The sequence below is a fragment of the Apodemus sylvaticus genome, chromosome 6 (genome assembly GCF_947179515.1).
Source record: "Apodemus sylvaticus chromosome 6, mApoSyl1.1, whole genome shotgun sequence".
Taxonomy (NCBI): domain Eukaryota; kingdom Metazoa; phylum Chordata; class Mammalia; order Rodentia; family Muridae; genus Apodemus; species Apodemus sylvaticus.
The window spans coordinates 141,790,765-141,813,092 of NC_067477.1; the positions used below are offsets into that span (position 1 = coordinate 141,790,765).

At 36.5% G+C, this 22,328-nt stretch overlaps 1 protein-coding gene across 13 annotated transcripts in view; it reads left to right on the top strand.

Annotated features, from left to right (window-relative positions):
* Window positions 1–22,328, top strand: part of LOC127687708 (uncharacterized) — a 472,408-nt gene that overhangs the window by 210,770 nt on the left and 239,310 nt on the right. For 2 of the 13 annotated variants that reach the window (XM_052186630.1, XM_052186627.1), the window contains one exon: window positions 17,630–17,734. The exons of the other annotated variants lie outside the window; for them this stretch is intronic. In XM_052186630.1, coding sequence (XP_052042590.1) covers window positions 17,630–17,734 — 105 coding nt within the window. The remainder of the gene's footprint in view (window positions 1–17,629; window positions 17,735–22,328) is intronic. 13 annotated transcript variants of the gene reach the window in all.

Genomic DNA, 22,328 nt, shown 5'->3' on the forward strand with positions numbered 1-22,328 from the left:
ACACCTAGGTCTAAGAAGTAGTGGAAGATTTGCAGGGGTAGGGGCTGTTGAAATCTCTAGCTTTGGCTGTCCAGGAACTTGCTCTGTAGAACAGGCTAGCTTTGAACTCAGAGATCTGCCTGCCTCTGCTTTAAAGGCTTGTACCACCACACCTGGCTTGATTTTTTTTTTAAAATAGGTTTATTGTGTGTGTATGATTATATTGCCTGGATATTTGTAAGTGTACCACCCTTGGCCAGAAAAGGTTATTAGACCTCTTAGATCTTTAGTTATAGGTGGTTGTGAGCTGCCACATAGATGCTAAGACTGAACCTGGGTCCTTTGCAAGAATACTAAGTGTTCTTAGGTGTTGAACCAGCTCTCTAGCTCTCAATGCTCTCTTTCTCTCTCTCTCTCTCTCTCTCTCTCTCTCTCTCTCTCTCTCTCTCTCTCTCTCTCTCTCTCTCTCTCTCTCCTCCCTCCTTCCGTCCCTCCCTCTCCTTCTCCCTCTTCTCTCTGTCTCCCTCCTTCCCACACTCTGTCCCTCCCTCCCTCCCTCCTCTCAAAAGAATGATTTTACATCATATGTATGAGTGTTTTGCCTACTGAGTCATTGCTCTAGCTCTCTCAACAGTGTTTTAGAATACATATATTTGAGTGTTTGCTTTGTATACAGTTTGTATTTTTATAAATATTCTATAGTTGCATGAAAATATATTACTACTTAATCATATAAGTATTTTTACTTTGTTATTCAAGGTGATATATTTCTGTATAGGTGACTGTTATTCTGACCTATGTGACTTAAGTTTTCATGTCATGCTTGTCTCAACCAAAAAATATCCAGCCAAATTATTTTGGTACTCATCAATTTAATTTTTAGATAAAAACAGTACTTTTGTACTTGACCAAATCATCAGTCCATGCAGTTACAGAGATTGAACCAATCTATGTATATATATAAAAGTACACATACATATGTATTAATTTGCCTTTTAATTTTTTTGTATGTATGGTTTACCTGCATATATTTTTGTATATTGTGTGCATGCCTGGTGCACATAGAGTCTAGAAGAGGGTATCTGATCTCTGAAAATTGTAGTTACAGATGGCTATGAGCCACGATTTGGTTGCTGGAACCAAACCTAGGAACCTTCACAAGTAATAAATATTCTTAACTGCTGAGCAATCATGTGTATTTTTAGGCTTGTGGTAATATTTTTAGTTTTGGGTGTTTGTGTGGACTCAGTAATTATTATTTGTGTTTCGGGTTACAAAATTCATTTTTAGCAGTACAAGAAGCAGGCCAGAGAGATGGGTCACTGGGTAAGGGTTCCTGTCCCGAAGCCTGACCACCTAAATTCAATTCGTATGGTAGAAAGGGAGAACTAAATCCTGCAAGCTGTCCTTTAACTTCCACATGTACAGTATGGTGCAGTGTACACATTCACACTATAAATGATGTAAAAAAGAAAAAAATTAAGAAACAAGTTCTAAGGTTCATCCACAATCTTGTCTTCATCCTAGTTTGATTTCTTTGACTTCCTTATTCTTTGTATCACACTTTGCTTTAGAATTCTGTAGTTTTGTCACTACCAGCTATGCATTGTTATGGAGAAATAAATCTGAGACCAACTTGATTCTTCTGCCCACATTTTTTTTACTTGATTTCCTTCTCCTAGGTGCCCATGTTATTGCTTTAAGTTTAGTACTTCTTGCTCAAATATGTTCTATTTATTCTATATTTTTATTTTCTTGTGAATTAGTTTAGGCTGTATTTATTACAGAAAGCTTCTATATGACTTTTAAACACTGAGACATTTCTCTAGCTTCAACTTTTATAGTTAGTCATTTTTATTTTTTAAACTACATTTTAAAAGTAACCTTATACAGTATCTTATTGTCAGCGTTTTGAGATACAGGTAAAGGAGGAAGTTTCCCACCGTCGACCTTAGCAGCCTAACATATTCCCAAAGAGTTTTAGGAAAATTGACTCAGGCCAAACCAGCATTTGTGAATTTGACTTGAAAAGAAGTCAGGACTAGACAGCATATTATGAAGCAGACAGAGTTTAGTAAACATTTTAATACAGGTTTAAGCATGTATTAATAGATGTCTTGTAGGTTTACAAATGGTGAGGAAAAAAGTCTTCCCTCAGGAATATTGGAAGTTAGAATATTTTTACTGTAAGCAGGGAGTCAGGGGAGGAGGGCTCACAGCAACTCTCATTAGAAACATAGTTTGGATGATGTTTGGAGCTGGCTAGTATTTTTCTTAAAAGGTGGTAGCGAAGGTATAGGCTTGTTCTTGAGATTCTTTTTTTTGTTTTGTTTTTTTGTTTTTTTTTTTAATTTGGTTTTTTCAAAACAGGGTTTCCCTGTATAGCCCTGGCTGTCCTGGAGCTCACTCTGTAGACCAGGCTGGCCTCGAACTCAGAAATCCGCCTGCCTCTGCCTCCTAGAGTGCTGGGATTACAGGCGTGCACCACCACTGCCCGGCTCTCCATGCTGTCTTAACTACCCGTCAACTCAACGACCCTCCTTCTACTTCCTGAGGCTGTTCTTGAGATTCTAAAGAACATTGTATTTGTTAGACTATGGGAAGACAATGGATAATTAACATTTTCTACATGTATCCTAAGATAGGACAATATTTTGTGTCTTCTTTTGGTGATGAGGAAACAGCTCAGTCAGTAAATTGCCTGTTCCAAAGCTTGAGAGGATCCCAGTTTAGATTCCCTGCAGGGACTTAATGCTAGAAGGGCCGGGGGCAGCCCTGGAGCTCATTGGCTAGCCAATTTAGTCAAATCAGTGAGCTCAAAGTTCAGAGAGAGACCCTGTCACAAAACTGAAACCACCAGCTGTTGGTCCTTGCCTTCCAGACTCAAGCACTTATATGCACACATCTTATTTTTCTGTTTTATAATACTACTATAGGTTTTATCCTACTTTATGGATAAGAAAATGAAGCGTGGGAAAAAAATGAGATGACTAAATTTGGCAAGACTAAGGAGAATTGAAATGCAGACTTAGTCCTGACATATAATACCATATAATGTATATGGTCTTCTTTTCTCAGGAATTCCTGCTGCATCAGATTTCAGCAGAGAAGTATGCTGATGATGTTGTATTTAAGCACAAGCTACAACATACAAAGGGCATCAGGATATGTCTAGATAAACTCATCAGGATATGTTTAGAATATAAGAGTCATTTAAGTCTGTATGGAGAGAGAAAGAATGAGAATTTAGATGACTTTAACAACAGAACAGCTTTATTTAACCTGAGAATGATCTATCAGAGTCTGACACACCATGGTCAGGTGTAGGTGGTAGAATGTACCTGTTAATTCTAAGGAAGAAAATCCTTTTGGCAGAATATTAGAAAGTCTTTATAAATATGGAATGACTGTTTTTTGCCTGTCTGCTCCATGGTACCCCCCCCCTTTTTTTAACCAGTTAGGAAGTCAGCTCACTGTAGCCTATGACTCAAATGTAAAGAAAAATATTCTAATTGTAAGCAGTTTTAATATTGATTAGAAATCTATAAAGATTATTAGATTGGATCTTTAAAAAAAACTATAGTAGAAATGTAATAAAATTTTTGCAGTTGTTTGTTGATATATCACTTTATTAGTTACTTTTCTATTACTGTGAAAAAACACCATGACCAAGGCAATTTATAAAAGAAAGTATTTAATTGGGCTTACAGTTCCAGAGGATTAGACTTTATGATGGTTGAATAAAGGCATGGTGGCAGGAACACCTGAGAATTTGACTCTTAAACAGCAAGCAAGAGACACAGTGCTAATCTCAATGCTCACTGCTGCTGACACATCTCCTCCATTAAGGCCATACCTCCTAATCCTTCCAAACAGTTCTACAAACTGGGAACCAGGTATATGAACATGAGCCTATGAGGGCTGTTCTCATTCAAACCACCACTGGTATTTTTCCAATATTGATTTATTAATGAAGGTTGCGGAAATGATTGTTTGTGTAGTTACACTAATTACAAAACACACCTCTTTTCTGTTTCTCAACACTATTACAGTAGATGTGTAGCAATTCCTGTGATAGAGTGGTAACATTATTTTGGTAAATCATAATTTACTTAAGAGAATCTACAGAATATTTAGATAAAAGGTTTTATCTGTTACCTTAATGGTTTAAAGAATTGGGTATGATGGTGCACTTCTGTAATTTCAATTCTAAGTTGAGGCAGGATTATAAATTCAACGCTAGCCTGGACTACATAGTGAGACTTTGCCTCAGAAAACCAGAAACTTGCAAAGATGGAAAGTTAAAAAAAAAAGATTCAAAGAGGATCTGCTGTAAAGATGGGACTCTAAGTTTGGGGTCATGATTTTTGCCTTTAACCCTAGTGCTGCGGCACTAGGGAGGCAGAGCAGGCTATCTAGGGACAGACAGTGAGACCTTGTCTAAAAAAACAAAATGTTTATTTTTATTATTACTATCATCATTGTTATTTGTTTGTTTGTTTATTATTGAGACAGGGTTTTTCTGCATAGCCCTGGCTATCCTAGAACTTGTTATATAGACTAAGCTGGCCTGGATCTCAGAAATTCGCTCACTTACCTCTGCCTCCCAAGTGCTGAGATTAAAGGCATATGCCACCACTGCCTGGCAGATATTTCTTAATATCTGTTATCTAGTCAGATTTCACATATTCAGTTAACTCATAAACATCTCTCACCTTTTTAATGTTTCGATTCTATAGAAAATTGCTTACAATCCCAGGTCTTGTCCTTATAATTTCTCACATGTAGCTTCTGTTAGTTATATTCATAACAGGGATTCTCTTAATGTGTTTCTCGTGTGTTTTATATTTGACTCTTTTTTTTGTTGTTGTTGTTTTTTGGGTTTTTTTTTGTTTGTTTGTTTGTTTTTGTTTTTTTTTTTTTTGGTTTTTTTGAGACAGGTTTCTTCCTGGTTGTCCTGGAACTCACTCTACTGTAGACCAGGCTGGCCTTAAACTCAGAAATCCGCCTGCCTCTGCCTCCCAAGTGCTAGGATTACAGGTGTGCACCACCACGCCCCGTTTTATATTTGACTCTTACTATGAACTTTGAACAGGTTCAGTTTTGCTACATGAGATTACCTCAAAAATAATGACTTTTATCTTTTAAAGATTTATTTGGCTTATTCATTTTACATAGAAATTTTAAAAAATGTAGAAAAAGTAATAAAGTGACATTTCTGAAACTTTTCAGCTTAATGTATTTTTATTTTTTAAGCCAGAGGACAATCTTGCTTTAAAAGAAAAAAAGCAAAACAAGACCCAAAAACCCAGAGAAGGCAAACTTTAAATTTCTGCAGCTTCTTAAAGTAGGAAGATAAAAAGGAGGAAGAAGAAACTATGTCTTTTGAGTTAGGAAAAGTTAAATTTGTTTGAGTAATTCAGAAAATTGGGCATGTTCAACTTAGCCATACCCAGGGGCTCCATAAACAATCGCATAACTCGAGTTTTTTAGAGAGAGATGTTATTTGATAACATAATTATTATTTCAATATTTGATAATAGAGTTCAAGGTTCTTCTACTTTCTTTGGTTTTCAAAATAATGTATTGCTTGCTCAGAGTGAGCAAAGAATTGGATGATGAGATGGCTCTGTGGAAAAGATGTTGTTACCAAGCCTGCTGACCTGAGATTGATTCTTTACATGGTTGAAGAAGTATATCCCTCCCTCCCATCCTTTTTTCTCTGTAGCTTTGGCTGTCCTGGAACACATTCTATAGACCAGGCTAGCCTTGATCTCACAGATATCTGTCTGCCTCTGCCTCCTGAGTGCTGGCATTAAGCCAGCTGTGGGATAAGACCCAAATCAAAATGACAAAATGGTTTACTAGCACCTAATTATAACAGCCATGGCTGGTTGGTTTTGTGTGTGTATGTTACTTACTCATGTATTGAAATACATTTGTCTATCCTTCACGGTTATTATTCATACTAATACTCAACTCATAACATTTTTAGCCAGTGGGGCTTCTAACTGATAGCTTTTGTTTTATTGAGTATTGAGAAGAGCCTAACACATTTATTTTTTCCTTATGCCTCAGACTTAGAATCTGTCATTTCTTCACAAAACCCTGCTTCACTGTAAGCTGTAAATTTGTATTAGAAGACCATATTGTGGATATTAGGAATGTTCATCATACTGAGATGACTGTTTCTCTGAACCTTTTCTGGTGTATAATCCTAGTTTTTAAAAAAACACTTTATGAATTTGTATTGATCCTAATAATTCATGTTTGTTCACTTTTCATATGCTCTCATCTTTTTAGAGACATGTCTGACAGGATCTTCTTTTCCCACCCTCCAAAAGCTGAAATCAGAGAGTATACACTATTATGTTTACTCTTAGTTTTTGTGGATTCATGCCTCTCCCCCTGCCCCAAATTAGTTGATTATTTCTCAGAGCGAGGTCTGATTCTATAGCCTGGGCTGCAAGGGAAGATCCTATTTAAAACTACAGCAGCAATAACCACAACCATTACAGTGTCATATGTCTGTAGTCTTAGCAAAGAAGCTAAAGGGTAAGGCCAGCCAGTTTACATTCAAATTTCAGGCCAACTAAGACAAAATCGTGTCTTAAAAAAAAAAAAAAAAAAAAAAAAAAAAAAAAAAACCTGAAAAATCAACCAAATAAAACTACTTGATTGCATGAATTTCATTTGCTCGTGGCTATGGCTACTGTAATTTTTCTATCTATCGAAACCTTAGAGAAACAATTTCCACTTGCATTTTTCCACCTTAACCTTGTTAGTGTTGTTCTAGTTATCTTTACTGGTTATGCTGAAGACGGTTTTGGCTCTCTTTTTTGAACCCAATGGCCTTAATTGAGATAGCATTTCCATGCTGTAGAAGAGTGAACTTATCATTGTTGGCTATTTACTCTGTTAAACATATTAGCTTCTTTGTTTTCCTGCTTTCCTCTCTGGCAAACACCCTGATATATTCTGAGGATGTCACTCAGTGGTAGAAGACTTGCCTAGTGTATGCAAGGTCCAAAGTACAGTCTATAACTCTGCAAAGACAGCCCCTCTCCCAACATATACAACATATATGTGCTGTAGAAATTTAACATTAAGTAAGTTTCCCCCTTTCAAATAAGTATCTCATCTTGTGTTTCCTATTTTAATACATTTGTGTCATTTTAAGAACTAAGATGAGATATACTATGTTCAAATGTAATAAACAACATATATACAAATAATAGTAGATAAACATATCTATGTTCACAGTATTATACAACCATTAACCTTTTCTAGTTTCAAAACCATTTCACCACTTCATCAAGTATCTTCAGTGTTTGTGTTATTTGTAAGTATGTACCAACATGCCTAGCATGGTTTTTAAAGAATGACTGCTTTCTTTTTAACTATGTATACATTTGTGTCTGTATATGGGTTTGTGCATTTGAGGCCAGAAGATGGCATCGTCTCCCCTAGAGCTGGAGTTACACCTAATATGGGTATTGGGAATCAAACTCAAGTTCTCTGCAACTGCTATATCATCTTTTTCTTTTTTTCTTTTCCTCTCTTTTCCTTTCTTTCTTTCTTTTCTTTTTTTTAGATTTATTTATTTATTTTATGTATATGAGTACAATGTAATTGTCTTCAGATACCAGAAGAGGGCATCGGATCCTATAATAGGTGGTTGTGAGCCACCATATGGTTGCTGGGAATTGAACTCAGGACATCTGGAAGAGCAGTCAGTGCTCTTAAATAACGAACCATTTCTCAAGCTCCCTGGTATATCATCTTTTAAGCTCTGAGCCATCTATGCAACTTTTTTTTTTTTTTTTTTTTTTTTTTTGGTTTTTTGAGACAGGGTTTCTCTGTGTAGTCCTGGCTGTCCTGTAACTCACTCTGTAGACCAGGCTGGCCTCGAACTCAGAAATCCACCTGCCTCTGCCTCCCAAGTGCTGGGATTACAGGCGTGCAACACCACGCCCGGCTATCTATCCAACTTCTAAAACTGGTTTTTGAACATTTAAATCTCCCAAGCTCGCCCTACTTTTTGAAAATGTATTAAGAACAAATACATTCCAATTCTTCCAAGGGTTATCATTGCTCCATGTATGAAGTTGAAACTTAACATGGCTAACAAAAGCCTTTACTTTCCAGTTTTTGCCATTTTGTCTTGTTTCATTTATGACTCTTTGTTCAGTATAGGCCCAGTTCTTCATTGTAGATATTCTATAAATCTTTCTCTTTCCCTTTCTCCCTCCAAGGCAGGGTCTCATTATTAGTCACGGTCATTTTGCAACTTAACCCACCTCTACTTCCCATGTTCTGGAATAAAATGTGTGTGTCCCTCTGTGCTGCACCCCCTTCCCCCTTTTTAAACTTTTGAGACTAGACATCACAATATAGACTTGGCTGGCCTCAGAGTTGTGGTGCTCTTCCTGCCTTTTTTTTTTAAAGCTATTAAAGATTGTTATATGCCCTTCTTTTGTACTTCTTTAACCCCTATTCCTTGTACTACTTTTAGGTTACCTATTTCACACTGTCCTTACTTATATATTTTTCTGGAACAATGAACCCATGATAGTCAAATGCTAGGTAATACAATACAGGCTGCAGCTATAATGAATAGGATTTTTAACAGAAGTCAAGATTATTTAATAAATTATTTTTAAAAAGGTTTCAAAGATAGGAGGGTAGTTCTTGAGGTAGACCTCAAAGGAACCATTCCCATCAATACTAAAGTGTGTATGTGTATCCTTTTTTAGTAGCTAGCAACATAGTTGGGATTCAGTGAAAGGTATATGATTATAAACATAATAAGTTTAAAATGCAAATCATATCTTAATGGTATTTTAAAATACAGATTTTATCTGTTTGCTTTGCTTATTAGATTTATAAAATCTGTGTTCAAAATCCATGAAAAGAAGTTCTTTGTGTTAAAATACAATTTAATTCTTTATTTTTATCATTTTGTTGTTGTTGTCTGCATGTTGTGATGTACACTAATTACTTTATTGTTAGTTGGACAAAATAATTGATCAAAACAGCTTTAAGAAGAATTGTTTATGGTTCATCAATTATTTAGTTCGTCATGCTTGGGAAGGTATGATAGCTGCAATGTGACAGCAGTAAAATGATGGGAGTGGGTATGAGTCTTGTATTCTGTTTCACAATCCTTTTAGAATAGTTCCAACCACATTCCAAATTAAACTGTTTTAGAAGCACCCTCAGACATGCACAAGAGGTGTGTCTCCCAAGTAATTTCAAATTCCAGTAGATTGACAAATGAAGATGGACCTAATAGCCCTATATGAAGTTGTAATTGTTGAACTAAAACCACCTTTGATTGCTCAAAGTTATGGAGTTAGTGCTTCCATAGTTACCAGTACACTGTTTGGCATTTTATAGTACTCTGTGTTGTATTATATTTGCTTTCATGATTAGATGGCTTATCTTGATGATGGGCAAGTACTGTATGAGAATCATGTACTCATTTAGATTTCTGGCAAGTCCTTTCTGAACTGCTCTTAAACATGTTTTGTCCTTACTCACTGCCCTGTTTGAACCAGTCAATTCTCAGCTCTCTTGACAAAATAATAACTTTTCTGGTGATTGTTGTGTATACTTACTATCATGATTCTTATCCTGCCTTCAAAGATGAAATTATATTAAAATTATCAAATTATATAGTATACCTATTATATATACCTATTATATAGGTATATATAGTATACCTCTAATGTCAGTTACACTTACTTAAGGCTATTTGAAAAACTCATGCGATCTGCCCATTACAAAGACATCCTTATTTTATTACGTCCATCTCTGTAAACTCTTAAGGTTATACTCTTCCTAACCTGTTGTTTGATGATCCTTTGTTGGCCTTTGTTTTTCTACCTTACTAGTTCTTTGTCTCGATTCTTAATTTTCTGCCCTCATCATCTATTCTTCATGGCAGAACACTGTTTAGAAGAGAAGAATCTTATGATACCATCACTATTTCTGTAGGCACCAGCTATTCTTAGAAAGCTATTCCTGTTGCATAGTTGAATGTACCTCAAGGCATCATGGCAATCAGACAGATGTTAATGTAAGTAAGAGTTGAAAAAACTCGACAATTCTGATGTAAAAGAGCTTTTGGTTGTTTTTTAAGGATTTGTCTTAAAGGCTATAGAAAACTTGCCATTTCTGATTTGATTTGACTTTTGATTTTCTTTCAACTAAAATCTCTTGTGAGAATCAGCCTTATTTGCATTTTGATTGCCTCTCATAAAACCTACCCAGAATGCTAAGAGCTTTGGTTGAATCCCAAGGTAGATGTAGGAAGACAGAACAATTCCATCTGGATAGGTTAATATACCCATGGCTTCCTTGTTGTATGGAAATGTTATAGTTATGAAGCAGCATTTTAATAGTTTTCATAGTTTATAGCTTATTCATGGTCATTCTTTAATTTACCTGTTGGAGAAAAACTGTTTTAAAGTTTTTATTGAAATTTTCTTTTTCCACAGAACTCAACAAAAATCCAGTGGAAGGCTTTTCAGCAGGTTTAATAGACAACAATGATCTCTATCGTTGGGAAGTCCTTATTATTGGTCCTCCAGATACACTTTAGTAAGTATACTGGAACTGACATCTTCACTCCTTCAACTAAAATTAAAACTTAATTTTGAAAATTGAAAAAAATTCTAAAGTAGCAAGCAAAATGGTTATAGCGAGTATCATTTAAATGTGATCATGTGCAGAGCCCTTGTGATATGCTTGAAGCTCTAATGTCTAAAACATGTTTTTAAAAAGATAGCTTCAGAAATTTAAGCTATCTTGCTGCTGGAATAAATATGTTATGAAAAGCTTTTTCTAGTGAGGTTATATGTAACACACACACACACACACACACACACACACACACACACACAGGGTTTTTCTGTGTAGCCCTGGCTGTCCTGGAACTTTCTCTGTAGACCAGATTGACCTCAGAATCAGAGATCTGCATGGTTCTGCCCCCTGAATCCTGGGATTTAAGATTGTGCTGTGTGCTACTATTGCCTGACTGTAAATAATTTACACACACACACACACACACACACACACACACCCCTTCTATAATTTAGGATATTAATTTTTGTAATCTTGGAGGAGAAGAGAAAATTTCATCTCTAATTATATATTTATGTGTGCTTCTGTGAGATTATGTTCATGTGAATGAAGGTGCACTAGGAGGCCATAGCTGTTGGATCCCCTGGAGCTGGAGTAACACCTGATTATAAACTGTTTGATATGAGTATTAAGATCAAATTCAAATCCTTTAGAGGCTCTTAACCTCTGAGCCATTGCTCCAGCCAAAAGAGAAAAAAGTCCTATGCAATTTAGAGAAATTTCTCAGTAGTTAAGAGTACTGAGGTCCTAGGTTCAATTCCCTATGGAAATGATTTTCCTTCTCATTTTTACCATGCCTTGACCCCAAAGGAAACACCATAATTAAGGATGACAGTTTTACTATTTTTTTAACACCACTTTTTAAAAATAATTTATTTTTCTTTTATGTTCATTAGTGTTTTGACTTCATGTAGGTCTGTGTGAGGGTGTTTGATCTCCTGGAACTGGAATTATAGACAAGTGTGAGCTGCCATGTGGGCTCTGGGACTTGAACCCAGGTCCCCTGGAAGAGCAGCCAGTGCTCTTAACTGCTTAGCTACCTCTCCAGCCCCAGTTTTATTGTTCTTAATGCCTTATTTATTAAAGAATAAGACTGCAATTTTTTTCTTTTTAAAAACAGCTCCTTTTTATGTAATTAAATCAATTAATATCTATGTGTATGGTGTTTTGCATGCATATATATTCACTGTGTTTGTCTGGTATCTGAGGAGGTGGATGGCATGGGAACCTCTAGAACTGTACTGTGACCTGTCCACCAATAGGTGCTGGGAATTGAACCTAGGGCCTCTGGAAGAACAGCCAGTACTCTTAACTGATGAGACATCTCTCTGGCCCTGAGATTTTTACATAGAATGTATTCTGTATATCTGTGTTTTACGACTTAAGGGAACTTTCAAGGTCTATTTTAATAATTTTATAACCTGGTCTTCACAGAGTATAGTTTATAAGACTATATTTTGTTAGTTTAGTGTTAGGACATAAAATAACTTACTAACTGACTACCAGTTGTTGAAAATGAGGCGAATGAGCTAGAGAATGATAACAGATCTTTACATCTGCAATTCTTTGGGACTGCACTTCCTTCTTGCAAGTCCTTCCCCCTAGCCCTCAAGTAGCTGTTTGAATATATATATAATATATATATATTCAAAAAGTGGATATATATAAAAAGAAGGGCTAGTGAAGATGACTCAATAAATGTTTGCTATAGAAATGTGATGACAATTCCCAGAACCCATGTAAAAAAGTGTAATGTAGTAGCCTGTGTTTGTGATCCCAACACCCCTGTTGTAAGATGAAAGATAGAAATAGGAGAATTAACCCAGTTATCTTGGAGTAGACATTTGGCAGAAATGAGAGAAGCTCCCTCAAAAATAAGGTGGAAAAAGAGAGGAAAAAGTTAAAGCAATGTGGGAGTTCATGTTTTACACAGTGGGCAAAGAGTGGTTCATGCTTTGTTATAGTTTTTAGCAGTCATTGTTGCTCATATGTTTCTGTTTTGTTTTTGTTTTTGTTTTTGGATTTGGTTTTTTGAAACAGGTTTTTCTGTGTAGCCCTAGCTGTCCTGGAAATCACTCTGTAGACCAGGCTGGCCTTGAACTCAGAAATCCGCCTGCCTCTGCCTCCCAAGTGCTGGGATTAAAAGCTTGCGCCACCACCGCCGGCTTCATATGTTTCTTTGAAAACAACATATGTTTCTTTGAAAATTGATATATTTGCATCCATCAGTTTTGCCAGTTGATTTAGGTGAATCTGGTCATGGCATGGCATTAGGATTCTTTCATAGCTGCCAGTAGCCACCGGAAACCAGTTTAGAGATAACTCCCTCACAATCACATTGTTATTTGAGGTAAATTTTATAAATTTTGCAAATCATACTATCTAAGTAACCTGGTCTATGATCCTAACACAGTTCTGGTCTGTTCTTCATGATTATTCTTCTGTGTTTAAAATAGTGTTTGGTTTTATTCCCTCCAGGCACAGTACCTCTAGGGGATACAGAGGAACATTTTGATGATAGGATTCCTTTACCCTTAGTGTAGCTATAAAATAATGAGAATTATTCTCCTAAACCAAGTTCTTATGGAACATTGTTTAGGAATCCAGGCTTAAAGCTTCAACTCTTAAGGGCTCACTGAATTTTTTATCCTTACATGCATTTGTGTCAAGTATTATTAGTTGATCAACAAACACACACACTTCTGGGTTTTTAAAAGATAGCTACTCGAGCATGTGCTGCAAACTTTTAATCCCAGCACCAGGCAGCAGGGCTCCATAGTGATACCCTGTCTCATATAAAGTCCATATAGTAAGACCATTTTAGTTAACAGCTCATTCTTTTTATTAACACCCCATTTTACTGCCCCCTCCCCGCGCACGTGTGTGAGGCCAAGTTGGCCTCAAACTCAGAAATTTGCTGGCTTTTGTCTCTTGAGTGCAGGAATTAGAGGCATGTATAACTACTGCCCAGCTTATTTTTATTATCTATAATTATGTGCTCATGTTGTAGAAATTTTAAATCCCAATCCCGAGTTTCTACCCTCCTTTGATCATTCAGTTCCTGGATAAAAGACACACTCAAACTTTGTATTTGTAATAAGCCTTAATCAGCATTAAGAGCTGGGGGGATATCTATCCTCTATACTATTATTTCTGTTTCCCAGCCAATAGTCCTATTATATAATTTGCCATGTTTCTTCTGGGTTGCACTTAACTCTAACTGGCCATACAACATGGCCATTATTTCAAGATTAATCTAACTGGTGGCAGCTTCTCCTCCATTCACTTCCTTCTTTCCCTTTCTCAAGGTTTTCCTCTGACCTCCAGCCCTGGAATCCTAATCCCTGCCTATGTCTGTAGGCTGTGAGCATCTTTATTTACCAATGGGAAATAACTTGGGGCCCAGGTCACATAGCATCAATTGACTCTACTTTAGGACTCTCTGGTCTTTGGAGCAATGCTAATACTGGTCTTGAGGAACCAGTATTAGCACTAGAATACAAGCAATATCAAGCCAACCCAGTACATATACAGGTCTCTGTGTAGGTATGTGTATGTGAGTGGAGTTACTTCTCAGAGGTTGAACTTGTAAGATCTCGTTGCAACTGTGCTTGTAGTGGTTGTGAGCCACCTGACTCCTCAAACAGATCAATGCTGTTAACTGCTGAACCATCTGCCATCTATTCAACTCTGGTTGTGGGTTATAAAATGTATTTCTCACTGTATGTTTCTAAAAGTGTTGGCTATTGGTTTGTAATGTGAATAGCAGACATGTTTGTGGCAACTTTGAATGTACTAATGAGACACTGGCCACTTTATCCAGTGCTTTTCTGAAATCTGTAACTTTTGTTTAGGGAAGAAGAGAACGTGTGCCTGGGACAGGTCCTGAGAAAATAGCTAGAAAGGTGTCAGGACAAAGGACAGGGAAAGACTTTATAAATGGAAGCTTTTTAAAATGTTACTTGTTGGGGGAGATAGGTACTAGGACAATTTTATTAGAGTTTGAAAGAAAAACCCGAGATCTGGCAACCTAAATCTTAATAGCTTCTTAGTGGAGGACAACGGAGGAGAGAAGGAGAAGACCCTGCCATTTAAACTGTCCACATAAGAGGTTAGTTTACATGGCTGTGGTGGAGGGTGGGAGGGAGCTTAGAAAAAGAGTAAGGAAACACAAAATGTTGGGGAAAGGGCCAAGTGGTAAGGCAGTGGCTCTCAACCAGTGAGGCACAACCCCTTGTGGTGGTTGAATGACCCTTTCATAGAGGTCATATCAGATACCATCCTGCATATCATATTTACATTTATGATTCATAACAAAAGCAAAATTACAGTCATGAAGTAGCAGCAAAAAATTATTTTATTGTTGGAGGTCGCCACAACATGAGGATTGCAACATTAGGAAGGTTAAGAACTACTGTGTTAGGGAAGTGTGCTTATGAACAAAAGATAAAGGGCTGGAGAGATGGCTCAGCAGTTAAGAGCACTGACTGCTCTTCCAGAGGTCCTGAGTTCAATTCCCAGCAACTACATGGTGGTTCACCACCATCGTTAATGGGATTTGATGCTCTTTTCTGGTGTGTCTGAAGATAGCTGCAATGTACTCATATATAAAATAAATAAACCTTAAAAGAAGGAGTGGATGGGGGAACAAGGGGAGGGAAGAGGGCTTATGGGACTTTCGGGGAGTGGGGAGCCAGAAAAGGGGAAATCATTTGAAATGGAAGTAAAAAATATATCAAATAAAAAAAAAAAGATAAAGAAGACAAGGAAAAGCAGACAGACTTAAATGACATTTACAAGGCTGTTAATTCTAAGTACTTTATAGTATGTTCTTAAAAAGCACTTATTGACTTAAGTGCAAGAAAGTGATCTTGTAGTTATTTCAATAATGTGAAGAGGATAGACTGATTGAAAATAAGTTGGCATGGATTTGAGTGGTATTTAAATCTCAGTGATAGTGGTCTGAGGTGTTAACTCAGAGAAAGTGTTATGCCAAAATTCTGTAAAAATATGGTATGCTGTTTTGTGATAGTATAACTAACCTTCACTTAATTACTAAAGGACACTCCACACTATTTACAGTCAGTGTAATCAGTGCCTAGTACATTTAAGTGTTACTTTAAGACTGATAGTTGCCAGGGCTGTTACAGAGAGAAACATCTTGAAAAACAAAACAAAAAGATTGATAGTTACTGAGTATTTATGTAGTGTGATGGCTTATATGCTTGTTCCAAGCAGTGGCACTATTAGGAGGTGTGGCCTTGTTGGAATAGGTGTGTCACTGTGGGTGTGAGCTTAAGACCCTCACCCTAGCTACCTGGAAGTCAGTCCTACTAGCTGCCTTCAGATGAAGATATATAACTCCCAGCTTCTCCTGTACCAGTGAGTATCTGGATTCCTGCTTTGATGACAATGGACTAACCTCTAAACTGTAAGCCAACCCCAATTAAATATTGCCTTTTATAAGACTTGCCTTGGTCGTGGTGTCTGTTCACAGTAGTAAAACCCTAAGACATGTAGTTATTTTACCCATCTTCACCTAGCATAATGTTTTTAAAATCTGTATCCAATATTGAATTTTTCTAGAGCTGCCAAGAATAGATTTTCTTAGCCAGGTTTGGTGGTGCATGCCTTTAATCCCAGCATTTGGGAGGAGGCAGAGACAAGCTGATCTTTGAATTTGAGGCCAGCCTAGTCTATAGAGAGAATTCTAGGACAGTCAGTGCTACAGAGAGAAACCCTATCTTGACCCAAACCGCTTCCTCCAAGTAACTTTTCTTATGTGTATAACATTTGGAAAGAAAGGACCAAGCTCTTTAGGCAAGTGCTGGACCACTGACAGATTCTGAACCCCAAAATAGAGTTTTTGTTTTTTGTTTTTGCTTTTAATTGAAAGGGGGGTCTTGATATGTAGTTTGGGTTACTTTAAATTCAGTAGGCCTTCTGCCTCATACTTTCCAATGCTAGATTATAGGCATGTGCCATACCCAGTTAAGACTTTTGTGATTTAATTTACAAAAATAACAAAAGGAGGTTTTGTGCCAGAAATATGACCTTGGTTTTCAAATGTTCAGCAGTTGGTTATATAATTCCTTAACATCATGTTAATTGTTCCAATACTTTCTACCAATACTTTCTACATGGAGAAATATTTTTACTTCACTGCTACTTCAATGTCTTTTTTCGTCCCCATAGTCAAATCTTTTTATGTGTGAACAATAATAAATACAGTCTGTCTGTCTACTTTGTGATTTTTACCTATGAGTTTTTTAGTTCCTCTGTCCTAACTTGACACTGAAAGTTTGTATACTCACAAATTGGCTGCCACTAAGCCAGGTGGTTTTTTTTTTAATTTATTAATTTATTAATTATTTTATTTATTTATTTATTTATTTATTTATTTATTTATTTATTTATTTATGTAAGGTGGTTTTTTGGGGGAGTGGGTAAAGTGAGGTAGGAGAGGCACAGGTAGATGATCCATAGGTAAAGTAGAGGATAAGTGAATCCATTTAAAAAAAACATTTGAGAACTAGCATAATTATTAGAAAAACATCTGCCTTAAAATTTTTTAGGGCAACACTATTAAGTAAATTTGACAATTACTTATTTAATTACACAATTTTGAGGGGCAGTAGCTACTTTTTAGCATGAGAATTCCAGTCAGATATTGTGAAGCTTTTGAATGAATTAAATCAACCAAAATGAAGTGACCTGGGAGAAATGAGGTGCAGATATTTTGCAGAGACTTTTCTAATACCCCTTTACATATATTCTTGGCTCTTTTATGGATTTCTAGCTTTCTCAAATTCTGTCTGTCTACTTATTTTCTACTCTAATTTTAAAATGCTTATTTTTAAGACTAATTACTTTCTTTTTAATCCTTGATATCTGTGCTACATTTTATGTTCATCCCTCCATGGGAAAAAGACAGCTTTTAAAAAAACTAAAAAGATTGTGTTCATGTGTCTGAATGAGTAATATAAACATCACATGGGTGCAGGTGCCCCGGGAGGCCTGAAGAAGGCACTGGATCCCTGAAATTGGAGGACCAGGCAGCTGTGAGCTGCCACATGCAGATGCTGAGAACTGAGCCTTTGCAAGAGTAGTAAGTGCTCTGTGTCATTCCTCCAGCCTTACATCGTTCCTTTTTCATGGTTATGCTTTATACTAGCTTTATTTTATTTTTTTTTCACTTCTAGCTAATTTCTGATGACTTATTATTTGGAGGCCGGGTCTCATGTATCCAAGACTAGCCTTCAGTACCTCGCTATATATTAGAGGACCTCTGTTCAAAGTTGTCTTTCTGCTAGTCTCCTCCCATTGCCTCAGAAACTAGTTTTATTCCTTTTTTAGAGACCTTTATTTGTATTATGTACCACCCTCTTTTTATCCCCCACCCTTAAAATCAAGAAAAAAGATCTTTCTCAGGCTGATATGGTCTTTATTATTTGACTAGGCTGGCCTTGAACTTATGAGAATCACCTTGAGTTGCCAAGCATGCACAACCACACAGACTCTCCATATATAAATGTTAATTTTTTCACCAAATTATCCCCTTCATTGTGCGCTTTACCATTTTTCCATTTAATCTTTTATGAACTTTTTCTTACTGTTTTCATCAAGTGTGATTTTCTTTTCAGACTCTGATCCCTCAGCTTACCTCCTTACTATTTGGAAATATTTGATATTAATAGCATGCCCTAGCTCCCCAAGTCCCCTTTAATGTTTACCCTGTGCATGCAGTGCCTATGGAGTCCAGAAGAGGGCGGCTGATAGCCTTGGAATTAGAGTTACAGATTCTTCTCTCTGTGTGTTGGGAATTAAAGCCTGGTTTTCTGGACTATCAGCTAGTTCCCTCAACTGCTAAATAATCTCAAACATTTTTTAAGCAGAAAAAAAGTAATAAAAACCAGTATTTATAATTAAAATTTCAATCTGTACTGAAATGTGCAAAGCACATTAAAAGGATCCCATGTCTTATATCCTACAGTTGATAATTGTTACATGTAACGTGTAATTCTTATTGTTATTATTGCTGTTATCATCATCATCATCATCATCATCATCATCATTTGATTTTGTTTTTGAGACAGGGTTTCACTATGTATCTTTGGCTGTCCTGGAACTCACTCTGGAAACCAGGCTGGCTTCCAACTCAGAGCCTGGCTTTTTTCTTTTGAGATAGGATCTCTGTGATTTTTTCTTTCCTATATTCTTTTTAAAGATTAATTTATGTTTATGAATGCACTGTAGCTGTTTTCACATATATCAGAGGACATCAGATCCCATTACAGATGGTTGTGAACCACCATGTGGAATTGAACTCAGGACCTCTGGAAGAGCAATCAATGAGTGCTCGAACTGCTGAACCATCTCTCCAGCCCCTCACTTTTTTTTAGTATACATATATAGAAATATCTCTATTCATAATCCCGCACTACAATCCTCCAAGCTCATAACCACAGTGACTAGAGACTTCCCCCAAACTTGAAGGATGAAGAACAGCATTCTGTTGAGTATTAACATTACACATGGGCTTAACCAGACCAGCAAATAGTCAGCAGGATTGGAACCTGTGCTTGGAGAAAGGATTTCTAGTCTATTGCCTTAACCACTTGGCTGTGACCACAGCTATGTTTCTATTTTTATGTCAGTGTACAAACATCTGTCCCCATCTTTTAAAAATTACTTGTTAGTGTGAGTGTGCATAATGTGTATGTGGGTATGTGCTCCACAGCATAGATAAAGAGGCCAGGTGACAAATTTGTAGAGTTTGTTCTTTCCATCCATCTTTAAGTAGGTTTTGGTGACAGAGCTCAGGTGTCAGGCTTGTGTATCAAGTGCCTTTATTTCCTGAACCATCTTATCCGTCTAATACACACCTTTTAGAGATTGGGTCTTGCTGTGTAGCCCAGGATGACCTTGAGATAGATATCAGGTGCTAGAATTCCATGTGAATATCACCATTTAGTCATTTTTGCTTCCTAAGGCTGACTTGATTTCTTCTAGCTGTATGGACAGTTAATTGTGAGTTGCCATTTGGGTGCTGGGAATCAAACCTATATCCTCTGCAAGAATAAGTACTCTTAACAATTGAGTAATTTCTGTAGTCTCCAGTTAGCATTCACATAATTCATCTGCTCAGGGATTGCTATTCACAGTGGACTGGGTCCTCCCATGTCAGTCATCAGTCATGACAATCTTTCACAGACATTATCATAGGCAAATATGACCCAGAAAATTCTTTAATGGAAGTGTTCTCCTTTCAGGTGGTTCTAGGGTCAAGTAGATAATAAAAACTAACCAAGACACAAGCCATTTTCAGAGTGTTACTGGGTAGTACATTAGATAGTACAGACAGAGTATCAATATTGCAGCATTTCCATTCTGGAAAGTTAGTAGTATAAAACCTCTCTGGGAGACGTTTTTATTTATTACTGTCCTTCTAATGAAGTTTTAATATATGATGAAATGAACAAACGAGATAAATAGAAGTATGGCAATCTGATACCAGAAAGGGAAATCACAAAATATATGCCTAAACTTTAAGATGAGAAAGAGGTCTGGGTATGACCAGAGCATAGAAGAAAGATTATTTGAAACCAATATAGAAAATTCAGCAAATTGAATCATGTAGACAAGATTAAACTTCCTGAATTTCATTTGAAGACATATACTGAAAAGACTTTTACCATATCACCAATAATCTGATCTGGACACCTCTGTTTCCAAGTGTTCCTTTTAGTTTTACTAATTACCTAAGAGTTTAGCAAAGCAGAACTTATAGTAGTTTATTAAATTGTGTATTTGTATTTAGGAAACTAGTATTTTTGTCTACCTTTTTTGTTGGCTTATCATCTGTACCCTTTTATTTGTCTGATTGAGTACTTATAAAGAATAACTTAAATTCATGAACCTGGTTTTTCTTTTATTTTTTCAGTGAAGGTGGTGTTTTTAAGGCTTATCTCATTTTCCCAAAAGATTATCCCCTCCGGCCTCCTAAAATGAAATTCATTACAGATATTTGGCCTCCACATGGTAAGTATTCTAATTTTATTTTCACATTTGCAAGTTTAATGATCTGTCACTAAAGATTTCACAACTATCTCAGTAAAAGTGCTAAGTGATTTTATGGTTTTTTTGTGCATATGGTCTTGTAATTGACTCTAAATACAAAGGTTCATAGGTTCTTTCCTTCCTTCCTTCCTTCCTTCCTTCCTTCCTTCCTTCCTTCCTTCCTTCCTTCCTTCCTTCCTTCCTTCCTTCTTTCCTTCCTTCCTTCCCTTCCTTCCTTCCTTTCCTTCCTTCCCTTTTCTTTCTTTTTTCTTAGTTTTCTGCTTTGTTTGGAGATGAGGAGTAGCAGGCTTGAATTCCAGATCAGCATGGACCTCACTATGTAGCTAAAGTTTGCCTTGAACTTTTGGTAATCTTTGTGTCTTAAGTTGCCAATTGGTCAGCTTACAGGCAAGAGCCGCTACCACACTCTGGGAGTGTTTACCTAGCATGCACAAAATCTTAGATTTGCTCTTCAACATTGCATAAAATGTATGTGGTAATGATGCAAACATGTACTCTTCTAGCTATATAACAAAGAAAGTTGTAAAGGTGTATCCCAAAATCTTACAGATTGCAGAATTATTTATGTTAGCTAAAAAGTTATGGCTAAAAGTTAGCCATAATACTAGTGCCTATCAGTTGATGAAAGTAAAAGCAAAATACTGCATATACATATAATGAAACGTGATTTGATTTATAAAAGTGTTTGGTATGATTTGGTAACAAAAAAGTGAAACCAGATGCCTTTGGTATCTGTCAGTGTCTGCCTTCACATGCACGGCCATACACAGGCATATGTTCATACATGGAAAATAAATATTTTTTTCAAATTAACAAACAGATGGAAGCAATCATTTAATAATTCCACTTATGAAATTTCAAGAATATGCAACTCTGAAGAGTATATTCATGGTTGTTTAGGACTGCTGGACAGCTTGAAGGGGAGAAGGGTCAATATAGATTATAAAAGAATTTGTGGGGGTGGTAATGACGACAAAAGTTCCTAAAAATGTGTGTGCTTTGGTTGTATAACTGAGAACTGTACTATATAGAAACAATTGGATTGTATGCTTCAACTAGATGAATAATGTGTTGGGTGTTAAAGTTATTATGGGGATAGCTGGTAAAATTGTTCAGTGAGTTAAAGTTCTTGCCATGGAAGCCTAGTAATCTGAGTTTGATCCCTGGAATCCATATAAAGGTAGAGATCGCATTCCACTAAGGTATGCTCTGGCCTCTGCACATGGTCTGTGGCCTATGTGTTCATAGATACACACAATAATAATAATAAAATAATTTCCAAAAACACTACATGGCAAATAGTAATTTGTGTAGCTTAGATGTATTTCAGTTTAGACCTCTCTCTCTCTTCTGTTGTTGGTTTTTACTTGTTTGTCATTTTGGTTTAGTTTTTTTTTTTTTTTGTTTGTTTGGTTGGTTGGTTGGTTGGTTGGTTCTTTTATTTTTGAGACAGGTTGTCACTGTAACATTGGCTGGCCTGAAATTATGTATGTAGATCAGGCTGGCATTAAACTCAGAAATTATCCTGCTTTTGCCTGTCATGTGCTGGAATTAAAGATTTGTACTGTCATGCCTAGCTTTCATACAGGGTTTTCAAGTAGATTTAGTATTAGAAATAAATC